This window comes from Mastomys coucha, chromosome X (genome assembly GCF_008632895.1).
Source record: "Mastomys coucha isolate ucsf_1 chromosome X, UCSF_Mcou_1, whole genome shotgun sequence".
NCBI classification, from domain to species: domain Eukaryota; kingdom Metazoa; phylum Chordata; class Mammalia; order Rodentia; family Muridae; genus Mastomys; species Mastomys coucha.
Genome location: NC_045030.1, coordinates 7,378,759 through 7,390,020, shown reverse-complemented (window position 1 = coordinate 7,390,020; position 11,262 = coordinate 7,378,759). Strand labels below are relative to the sequence as shown.

Sequence of the window (11,262 nt, the reverse complement as noted above, 5' to 3'; positions counted from 1 at the left end):
GTAAAAAAAGGTTAAATGAAATGAAAAAATTAAAAAAAAAGTTCACTCCTAAGGTAATAATAGAAAACAGCAATCACTGTTACTTCCTACAGTTCAATTATCTTACAATACATACCTCTGCCATACAGTCTCATGCTTTCCATGTAAGTTGCAAGGTTTTCTGCTACCAAAGTAACTAGGGCATGATTGTGCTGAAGTTGATTGATTAAGTCATGGCGATAAAATACATGGGGACTTCGCTGACTTTGACTGAAACGAGAAGAACTTAACAATATAATTAGGCAATTAAACTCTTGCAATCAAGCGTGTATTACCACTAAATTATTAGCTATTAATTAAAAACTCAAAAGCCAGATTTACTCATTTACTTTCTTAATGATGTTAAGCAATTTAAAAGAAATTAGTGATAAAAAATAAAAATTGTATTACTTGAAAATCAAGTCTATTATAGTATGGCAGTAGCAAAGCATTTTTATAAGAATACATAACTTTTTGAAAATTACAAAAATCCAAACTTATTTGTACAACTAGCATTGCAATTGCTGGCCAATGTTTTTTTATATCATGATCATGATCATCATCATCATTGGCCAAACAGATGGCTTTGCAGGAAAAGGCACTTGCTGCCAGCTTGAAAACCTGAGTTTGATCCCCATTATCCTCATTTTCAAAGGTGAGAACATGTTGTCCTCTGCCATATAAAAGTGAGTTTCCCTCCCCCTCCCCCCAAAAATAAAAAAATGTAGTAAAATTTAAAAAATTATTAGCCATTTAAGTTTTACTCTGGGAATATTTGGTTTGCGGCCAAGTTGTTCTTGTCACTAGATAGATACTTAATTTCTTTTCAATTTGTTTTGTCACACAACAAATTTCAGTCAACTTTCATAGCTAGTACTACTATTCTAATATAGAAAAAGTCATTAATTTCTAGAAGAGTAGCTGAATACTATGTCTACCTGCAAGTTAATAGATTTCAGAAAGGTTAAGTGGCACACATACCCCAGGGCCAAACATAAAATAGATTACTTTGACAAACATTGCTTTTTCCTCCATCTGCATCTATTACACAAGGAAACCATGATTATTTAGAGAACGCTCTCGAGATTTTATGATCTCATTGTTCACACTTCATTTATGAATATTAGTTCTACTATACTCAGCTTTCTTTCATGTCACATAATTTTTCCTTTTTATGCCAACCATTTTAACTCATTCCCACAAAATAAGAGGACAATTTGTATTTATAAACATTTTGGAACCTCAAGATAGTACATTTATTTTATCAATTAACTCACTTTCTTCTTTTAAAATTATTTATTTTTATTACATGTGTAAGTGTCTGTGCACCATGTATGTGCAGTGTCTACTGGGGCCAGAAGAGGGCATTGGATACCCTGAAAATCAAATTGCAAACAGTTGTGAGCTTAGTCCTCTGGAAGATTCTTAAGTATTCTTAAGCACTGTACCAGTTTTTCAACACCTGATTTTTTGTGTATTTATTTATTTGATCTTTTTTTTTTTCCGTTTGAGACAAGGTTTCACTCTGTAGTCCTGCCTGGCCTAGCTAGAACTAATTGTGTAAACCAGGTTGATCTGGAAACCACAGAATTCTATCTCTGATTCTTATGATGAAAAAAAAAAAATTTTTTTTTAGATATTTTCTTTATTTACTTGTAAATTTCTCCATTCCCAGTTTCCCCTCCAAAAAACAAACAAACAAACAAAAACAACAAAAACAAACCCCTGTTGCCTCCCCCTTCCCCAAGAGTGCTTAGATTAAGGGTGTATAGCACCATGCCTGGCCTAAAATAGTATACTTAAGAAATGATATTAAAAAATTCAGTGTTCTATCATGCCATCTACTATCATTTAAATCTCCATGCAATTTAATCTTCTAAACTAAGTCTAAAAATTCAAAAACAATTTTTTGTGAAAACTACCATATGACATAGCATGAAACAGCAAGATAACCCTGATTTTAATACTGATCACTTAATCACTTTCCTCAATGAAACAAAGGAGGTAAGAATGACAAAAGATTCTTTTGTTCCAAATGGAGCCCTTTTCTTAGTTTCCGGTTACTCCATTAACTTTCTTTAAAATTTTCTTTTACAATCTGATATTAACAAACTATAAATAAAAACATTTAAATTGTCTAGTTTTAAAAGTCTTACCTCAAATTTTGAGGTGCTTCACCAAACAAACTACAAATTTCTCTAATTTGCTTCAGTGCAGGAATGACCCATTTGTCATTTGTGCGAAGTTCTTCTATGAAGCGATCTATCCACTGGATCTTTTGAGTGTCCCGGTCCTTAAACAATTTCAGTGTTTTATATAGATCAATACTCAGGATAATTCTATCTCATCTAAGTCACAGTACTTAAAGATAAATGTATATTATAATGAAATTAAGCTAAATTCCAATAATCCATGGAATTATAAAGTTGGTTTTTCTTATAAGATTAACATGATAAATATTATACTGTAATGTAAAGGTTTAATTCTTTTAAAGTGCTCTAAGTATGTCTTAACTTCACATTTACTACCGAACTCTAAAAAGTAAAACACTAAAGTTTATCACATATATTCAGTAAAGTTTGACTATAACTTACTAGGTTTGAGATTTACTGCATTGACATGCAACACCCTGATGTTAACACCCTGATGTTATAATCTACTACCTAGAAAATTCTACTAATTGTTCTTAATCTTTTATGAGAAAAGTATTTACTTCCAAAGTTTCAAATTCAGCTTTAATATTTTATGATCTACTTGATTCCTTTACCATACATTTGACAACACTATCACTAAATGACCTATTGTTTTTACCTCTCCTCTTCCATAGAGACTCACATGGCTCTTAAAACATTATTGTAGAGACCTAAGAAAGGCAGACTTAAATGAACATCAATCCCTGAAATCATTAAGAAGATAATGCTAAAATAACCTAAAATTATCCTGTACTTTAGCCATCCTGTCTAGTACTGTAGAAACATAAAAGTCATACAACCAAGGCAAACACCACCTCCTTACCTGGGAGCAACTATAATCTAGTATTTTGATGTGAGCACTGAGAGCCAAGTCCATGATATCTACAGGCACATCATCACTGTGAGCTAGATTCCACAGAAGGTTCAACACTTTATGTGCCATCACACCATCTTTATCATCTTCTGCAAGACGACGAATCAGCTCAAGGAGCTTTTCACGTTGCTTTTTACTTGCATTTGTCCAACTGGCCTAGAAAGACATTTAAATGACATGAAATTTTTATTTATTTCATTTTCTCCTCTTCATTTTTAGGGTTTTAGGATAGTATGGTAGATTTCTCTTGAGTTTGAGGCCACCCAGGCATACACAGTTGAGTTCCAAGCAGTCAAGGATACACAGTGAGACACTCCCCGACTGTAAAATAAAGTGCTTTTTATTTAGTAAGCTCTTTTTTTTGAAGAGTTATTTTATTTTATGTGTATGAGTACACTGTAGCTATACACATGAGCCACCACGTGTGTGGCCTCTGCCGGCCCCACTTGCTCAGGCGTACTTCACTGTAGCTGTCTTCAGACGTACTAGAAGCGGGCGTCAGATCTCATTACTGGTGGTTGTGAGCTACCATGTGGTTGCTAGGATCTGAACTCAGGACCTTCGGAAGAGCAGTCACAATGCTCTTATCCGCTGAGCCATCTCGCCAGCCCATTTAGCAAGCTCTTAATAAGCATTTAGTAATCCAAAGGGGTATCAATTAATCATTAAGGAACTAATTATTAAGGCATTATCTAGAGATTATCCTGGGAGAAAGAAGACTGAAAGGATGTAATAATTGTTTTATTTCTTTTCTTCTTTCAAGTCTGTCACTGGTCATATATGATCACTATTTTAGGAGTCACCTCAACATGAAGGATAAATGACTATTAACTTTTGGGCATTCACAATAACTGCTTACATTATTTCTACAGCTGTCTTTATAAGAGAAATGTATACAGCAAGTTTATCTTTGCATGTGTAAAATGTGTAAATGTATTTAAAAATGCAGAAAACATTCATTAATTTGTTCCCTTCAAAGAAGTAAAATTTTCAACAAGACACCTCATTTACAACTTTTAATGTGTTAAAACTGATCTGAGAAACTTAATGAAAATATTGACTTTTAGGCTTTATACCTAGTAAATGACTTAATATGCCTGGGTAGAGGTCATTTCTTTCCCTGCTGTGAAATATACATTGAAGAAGATGTAAAGTGGTTTCATACCCAGTATAGGCATCTATGTAACCATTACCTACATTAAAAACCATGTGGTGAATAGAATCCTAGGAGCCATCTGGGACTATTTCTGAAGTTTATGTTAATTTAATCAAGATACAGAAATTACTACATAGTTTCAGTCCTTTTTCAGTATTCTGCTAATGAAATTCCTCCATGCTACTTCCAGTTTGCTTATTCCCACTCCCATTGAGTATTCCATTATATGAACATCCGTTATATGTCCTCTCTATAGAGACATTTGTAGCTATTACAACCCACTTCAGTTCATGTGTTTTTAGATATGCAAGCTGGTACATATATATGCAAGAATCTTTTGGTGTTTGGTATTGATCAAGAGCCTTGTTATGCTAGGCAAGTGCTCTGCGGCTGAGCTATATTAATATTCTCAGAATATTGTATTTCATTAGACACACCACATAACCTTCCAAAGTGTTACAGCAACTTATGTTGCCAGTCACAATCACTATTTTCAGTAGTAATAGTTGGTGAGTAATGATGTAATGCCAATAGTTAAAAGACCCTCTTATAATGTCATATTCTTTTTTTTTTTCTTGGTTTTTCGAGAAAGGTTTTCTCTGTATAGCCCTGGCTATCCTGGAACTCACTCTGTAGACCAGGCTAGCCTTGAACTCAGAAATCCGCCTGCCTCTGCCTCCCAAGTGCTGGGTTAAAGGCATGCTCCACCACCACCCGGCTAATGTCATGTTCTTAATTCAAAAAATTCACTAACCAATTAACTATGCACTCAATCTCAGCAACTGATGAGAAAGACTGTTAACACTATATAAAAGTACATGACAGAACCAATGTGAGTATGACTGGTCTGGCACTGCTTTGTAAACTGCTACAATTCTATTAAGTTATGTTTTACCTGAGTATATATCCCCAGAATACCATTATATTGATATTACTTTTATTGCCACCTCTTATGTTTATCACAATCTTCCTTTCCTACTTTTCTATACTTCAATCTACTTCCAAAATAGACTGGGAAGAGAAATTCAAAACAATAACCTGAATTTTGAACAAGAGTCTCTATTAGAGCTATTAGCACTATCATGAAAATGAAAATCAAGTTCTCAGAAAGAAAACACTGGCAAAGTCTTTCAAACCCGGTAAAGTCCTTTCATATCAGAAACTGTCTTATGAGCTTTTAAAGGATTTGTGGGTTAAGAATAACTTGTAGTGCCGGGCGGTGGTGGCGCACGCCTTTAATCCCAGCACTTGGGAGGCAGAAGCAGGCGAATTTCTGAGTTCGAGGCCAGCCTGGTCTACAGAGTGAGTTCTAGGACAGACAGGGCTACTCAGAGAAACCCTGTCTCAAAAAAAAACCAAAAAACCAACCAAACAAAGAATAACTTGTAGTTCTAATAAATCAATTCTATCTAGATATAGAATGGTAATAACATTGTTGTGTTAATAATTACCTTAAAGCAATCAAAAAGATGATCAAGTTGTTCAGGAGAAAAATCCCATGCCAATTTGGCCAGTAGATCATGTACATTCTTTACAATGGCTTCATGTTTTCCTGCCTATTGATAAATAAAAACAAAGGTCACATAGTACACTATACTGTGAACAATAGAAACATTATCTATACTGATTGCTAATGACCATCAGGAAATTATCACCATTTAATCGCTACATAATTAAAAACATTTAATCTCTACATAAAACTCTTAACTATTGATTCTTTAGATCTAAAATCTGATAATTTCATTTCTGCATATACATTGTTAACATGTATTTTAGAAATATTAAGTTTTAATTAGTTTATTGAATATACTAATACCTTAATTGTTACCTTTTTTTCCCAAACTGGAACTAAATATTCAAAAGCAAAGCTATTTTCTATATTTCTATAAAGTAAACAAAAATAACAACAAAAAACCCCAAAGCTTTGTACATTAGAATTCAACAATGTTTATGCAGTTTCTGGCTTTTAAAATTTTTTCAGAGGACAGTGGTGGCGCATGCCTTTAATCCCAGCACTTGGAAGGCAGAGGCAGGCGGATTTCTGAGTTCGAGGCCAGCCTGGTCTACAGAATGAATTCCAGAACAGCCAGGGCTATACAGAGAAATCCTGTCTCAAAAAAACAAAAAAGAAAAGAAAAAAGAAAGAAAACCTTATTGTGTGGTACTAAGGCAAGCACAATGTGCCACTGAGCTGTTTATATCCCTAGCCTTTGTTTTCTGGGTCAGAAGCTTGAGCTTTTGAAGCCTAAGCTACCTTCCATGTTTCTCCCACTTGTACACTTGCATGTGCTGAGATTGCAGATATACATAAGCATACTCAGTTTCCCTTATTATTTTATTTTTTGCCTCTTTAGCTTTTGCCAAATATAAACTGTTGAGTATTCAAGCATTATTGACAATTTCAGGAAGTTTCTAGAAGAATTTCTTCCAGAAGCGTTTAAGAGGTTTCAAGAGCCTTACCTGTGCTGCCCAGATATTATCAAGATCTTGCAAGGTCAGAGCTTTTTCTTTTATGACAAAGCGAAGAATTTTTTCTAGTTTCTCTACATACTGTGGTTGATGAAGGCTATCTCGTAAAACTATGGATAAAATATTGTTCTGTTGTATCCATTCCTAAAGGTAATTTAAAGACCAGGTTTCAAAACAAAATAAAACACAAAGATTTTTTAAAGTACAAAATATAATTTAAAGAATACATAGAAATCCAAAAGCATATTACAATATGCAAGAATGCATTGTATTCATAAAAATTGCTTTAAAAAATTTACAGTAAGCTCTTCTCTTTTCTCCTGAAACAGCATCTTGCTATGTAGCATAAGCTAGTCTTAAGTTTGTGATCTTCAATGTCTTTACATCCATCCCAAGTGCTGGGATTAAAGTTGGGAACTACTATCTGACAAAGTAATTTATTGGGGAATATCTCCATAAATTATAAACACTGAAATCATAAAAAAGATACTGTACATTCCAGCATTTAACTCACAAAAATATCACTTAAATGCAACAATCACTTAGGACTTAACTTGGGCAGAGGGCCATTTATGGCATTTGGCTCCTTAAACTAATTCTGCCCCACAATAGTTTTAGTATTAGTTTAAAAGATACTTTTTAAAAGACTTTGATTTATTAACTGACTGCCATATACTGGATGCTATTGTCGCTTGCATCTTTGAAATCTAAGTAAGAAATATATTTTCTTAGCATAGTAAACAGGTTTATAGATATTGGAACTGGAATCTGAATCAAGTCTTCATACTTCTATTGTTTGTTTCTGTAATCCTGTGCTAGACTAAGCCAGCTTGACTGTCATTTACCTAACTTCAAGAGCAATAAAGTAGGATTCATGAATTTTTTTTAAAAAAGACAATCCAGTACTCAACTTTCTTAGAATAAAGGTAGGGTGGGCCTAAAATGTGCTATAAATAGGAATCTTTTTAGCTAATATAAGTTTAGAAATTCCCAACTTGTTAAAGGAATTTTTCTAAAATATAACAAATATATAGCAATGTCAAACTATCACAAAAATTTTAATACATTTAATGATATTTTCTATATGCTTTAGGATGGGTCACATAGCTCAGAGACCAACAACATTCTCAATGCAGACAGGCACATGACATACACAAAACTAAATATCTACCACCTGACCTCCTAACCCAGGAACTGATTTAAATATCCTGTGCATTTTTCTTTTTGCTGACAACTAAACCAAAGGCCTCAATGAGGTAGCTATACTTCTACCTTCTTCATATTTTCTTTTAAAATCACATTCTAATAATTTCCCCTATTAACAAAAGAGATTCTTGGAAGATATTGGTTTGCTACAGATGTCTCATGATTGCCACATATGTACTCAAATATCATCAGTTTTATAATTAGTACTTATTACAGCAGCCATACATAAAATACATATAGGAAATAAACATCATTCTAAGTATTTAATGACAAAATGATACAAAATTATGCACTTTAAAAACAAATTCTCAAAATCAAGATAAAAAATTAATTTGTGTAGCTCTTATTCTAATATATTTATATTTATATTTATATTTATATTTATATTTATATTTATATTTTAAGACAGGGTCTCAATATGTAACCCTGGCATGTAGCAAATATCCCTGCTTCTGCAGTGCTAAGATTCTGGTTGTGCCCTACAGTACCCTCCTGTGTATTTTGTGTTTTCAAGCCATCAATTGGAATTGGTCATATGTACATGCCCCTTCTTCAATTATGTTTCAAATACTATCTCATTCACTCCCAAGCTTACTTCTACAATTTCTATAGCAAAACTTGCAAAAATCTAATAATTACATTCAACAATAAATTTATCAAAGACATACTCAGCCATTAAGTAAGTATGCTACTTTAAAATTTCAAGATTAACAAAGTTGTAAATTAACCAAAACATTCAAATTTCACCTTTAATTTAGAATGTTACAGTACTTATTTTACTGACAGCCATTCTAGGCTTAAGTGTTTATTTACTCACAGCCATCCTTTCTGCTGTGAGCCACTCTTCATCCTCAGAACTGCCATGCCGATGGGTATAGTATGACACACTGGAAATCACCTTATTAACCTCATTCAGTGCGTTCATCTTTCCATTGAAAGAAGAAATTTGCAACAATCTGTAAGAGAAATTCAGTTGTAAATTGATTCTAAAACTTCATGTAAATAATTATTTCCAAGATAAATAACTTACCTAAGTATCATTTTTAACCTAAATATTTCTAAGTTCTTTACAGTTTCTTCTTGTCCAGGAACCCGTGAAGCTAAATTCTTCAATGATTTAATAATCATTGAAAGAGCATCGTTTTTGGCTTCATTCTTTGCTTCTTTCTTCAGCTCTTCATCAGTTAAGTTCTCTAAAAACTGTGGAACCATTTCTATTATCGGAAGAAAGTATTTTTTCACCGTGTGAAGAGTAACAAACTCATAGCACTGTCCAAATGGTCTGAAATAAGATAAGAAACTCGTGTAAATACTCGATTTCTTAACATCAATTCTCACAGTACACGTATTATTTTTAAAACATTCTGTGTGCGTGTGTGTATGTTCGCATTTAGATTAGGTATAGGCAGATGCCCTCAGAAGCCAGAGATGCTGGAGTCTCCTAGAGCTGGTGTTAAAGACAGTTTTGAGCTACCTGCCATAGGTACAGGAAATAAAACTCAGGTCACCTAAAGAATAGCCACTTAAGTACTGAGCCATCTCTCCAGCTCTAATTACTCCATTTCTGAATTGAGCCAAAATAAAAACAGAAACGTTTAACATGTGACTTTAAAATGTTACTTACTTAATAAGCGCTGCAATTATCTGAACGTTTAATGCTGATCCATTAATAAAACGATCGTGCAGTATCTGGAATCCATTTAAAGTGCCAAATTTGTTGAGGAGATCCACTAGCCAACCCTGCAATACAATTAACAAGAAGTTTACTTTCTTGGCATTTAGTACCTGGCAAAGTACTATTTTGACTGATATATTAAAGCCAATTAATGTTAAATCATTCCTGAAAAGGCTTCAAAACAATCATAGCAATCGACCTGTGATACAGCAGCAATAAATACTAAGCATGAATTAAAGGAGCATACTCATATCAGTATTTCTTGTTAAACTATGTTTCTGTCTCAGCTATCCCACTTTTAAAAGTATCTGGCTTTCCTAAATACCTAAAAACACTTGTATGAGAAACAATTTAAAAAGTTAAAAAGACGTTAAATAATAGATAAAAAAAATCTACTGTAACAAATTCTGAGACAATTTCTTATTGTAGTTGATAAGTAATTTTCTACATAAGTAATCCTGAAGCCTAAAAGTGAACTGTCTACTGAAAACTAACCTCTATGTTGCAGGAATTGAACATCTGTCTACCATGAGCAAAGGCAAAGGTTTGATAAACTACTTGCATTGTAGGACAAACAGAAAGAAAAAACTTAAAACGAATTATATCTGAAAGGTAAGTATTAAGACAACCATTTTTACACCTTGCCACCCTCTAAAAGGCCATGTTTTAAAAGCCAATGAAGGGAAAGACAATTTCTTTATTATGCCCTAAGTAAAAACTATACCTACAGCTATTTTTAAAAGGGTAACTGCTGAATAAAAGATTTTAATGTTAGTATTTACTTTGTTTTGTTTTTTTTTTAGACAGGGTTTCTCTGTGTAGTCTTGGCTTTCCTGGACCTTGCTCTGTAGACCAGGCTGGCCTCAAACCTCAGCGAGACCCACCACCTGCCTGTGCCTCACCATGCCCAGCTATTAATATTTGATTTAAAGACCAAATACAAAAAACTAATTGTAGCAATATAAATTCTAAGTTCTCTAAGAAATCTACACTACCAATTTCAGTATGTTTACTATTTTTCTACATTTTACTTTGCTTTTAGAAGACCATTTCTAGGTCATTAAATTCTCTCTCTCTTTTTATGTCTATGAGTGTCTGCATGCATTTGTACCATGTGCATGCCTGGTGCCTAGAGACCAGAAGAGAGCTTTGGATACTCTAGAGCTGAAATTAAGGATGATTGTGAGCTAATATATGGGTGTTCTCAACTGAATCCACTTCCTCTAAAAGAGCAACAAGTGCTCTTTAACCAGTGAGTCATCTCTTTTGCCCCAAGTCCAAAGCTTACAGATCTCTTTTGGGATTACTTGTAAAAAAAAAAAAAAGTACGTGTTTTATGTAATATATTTTTAAATTTTTCTTCACTATGGTCCTGAGCATGGTAGCATATGCATCTATCTATTCTAGCACTTGGGAGGCAGAGCCAGGCAGATCTCTGCAAGTTTAGGGCCAGCTTGGACTGTAAGTTCTGGGATAGCCAAGACTACACAGAGAAACCTTGTCTTGGTAACTAGAATAAGACTACTGAGCTGATATACTTATTAGTTATGTATATTCTTTCTCTCTTCTTAAAGAATTTATGTTTCTGAGTTTGTCTGCATGTATGTGCACCACATGCCTGTGGAGGTAAGGAGGAATCAGATGCCCTAGAACTGGCAACATCAAACCGGAG

At 33.7% G+C, this 11,262-nt stretch overlaps 1 protein-coding gene across 9 annotated transcripts in view; it reads right to left on the bottom strand.

Moving 5' to 3' along the window:
• The window catches only part of Usp9x (ubiquitin specific peptidase 9 X-linked), a 138,204-nt gene that overhangs the window by 61,449 nt on the left and 65,493 nt on the right, over window positions 1–11,262 (bottom strand). For 7 of the 9 annotated variants that reach the window (XM_031341951.1, XM_031342135.1, XM_031342079.1 and 4 more), the window contains 8 exons: window positions 9,540–9,655; window positions 8,946–9,197; window positions 8,733–8,871; window positions 6,701–6,853; window positions 5,692–5,796; window positions 3,034–3,240; window positions 2,175–2,311; window positions 116–264 (listed from right to left, as the gene is read on the bottom strand). In XM_031341951.1, the coding sequence (XP_031197811.1) occupies window positions 116–264; window positions 2,175–2,311; window positions 3,034–3,240; window positions 5,692–5,796; window positions 6,701–6,853; window positions 8,733–8,871; window positions 8,946–9,197; window positions 9,540–9,655 (1,258 nt within the window). The remainder of the gene's footprint in view (window positions 1–115; window positions 265–2,174; window positions 2,312–3,033; window positions 3,241–5,691; window positions 5,797–6,700; window positions 6,854–8,732; window positions 8,872–8,945; window positions 9,198–9,539; window positions 9,656–11,262) is intronic. The other 2 variants (XM_031342235.1, XM_031342324.1) reach the window with 1 other exon arrangement.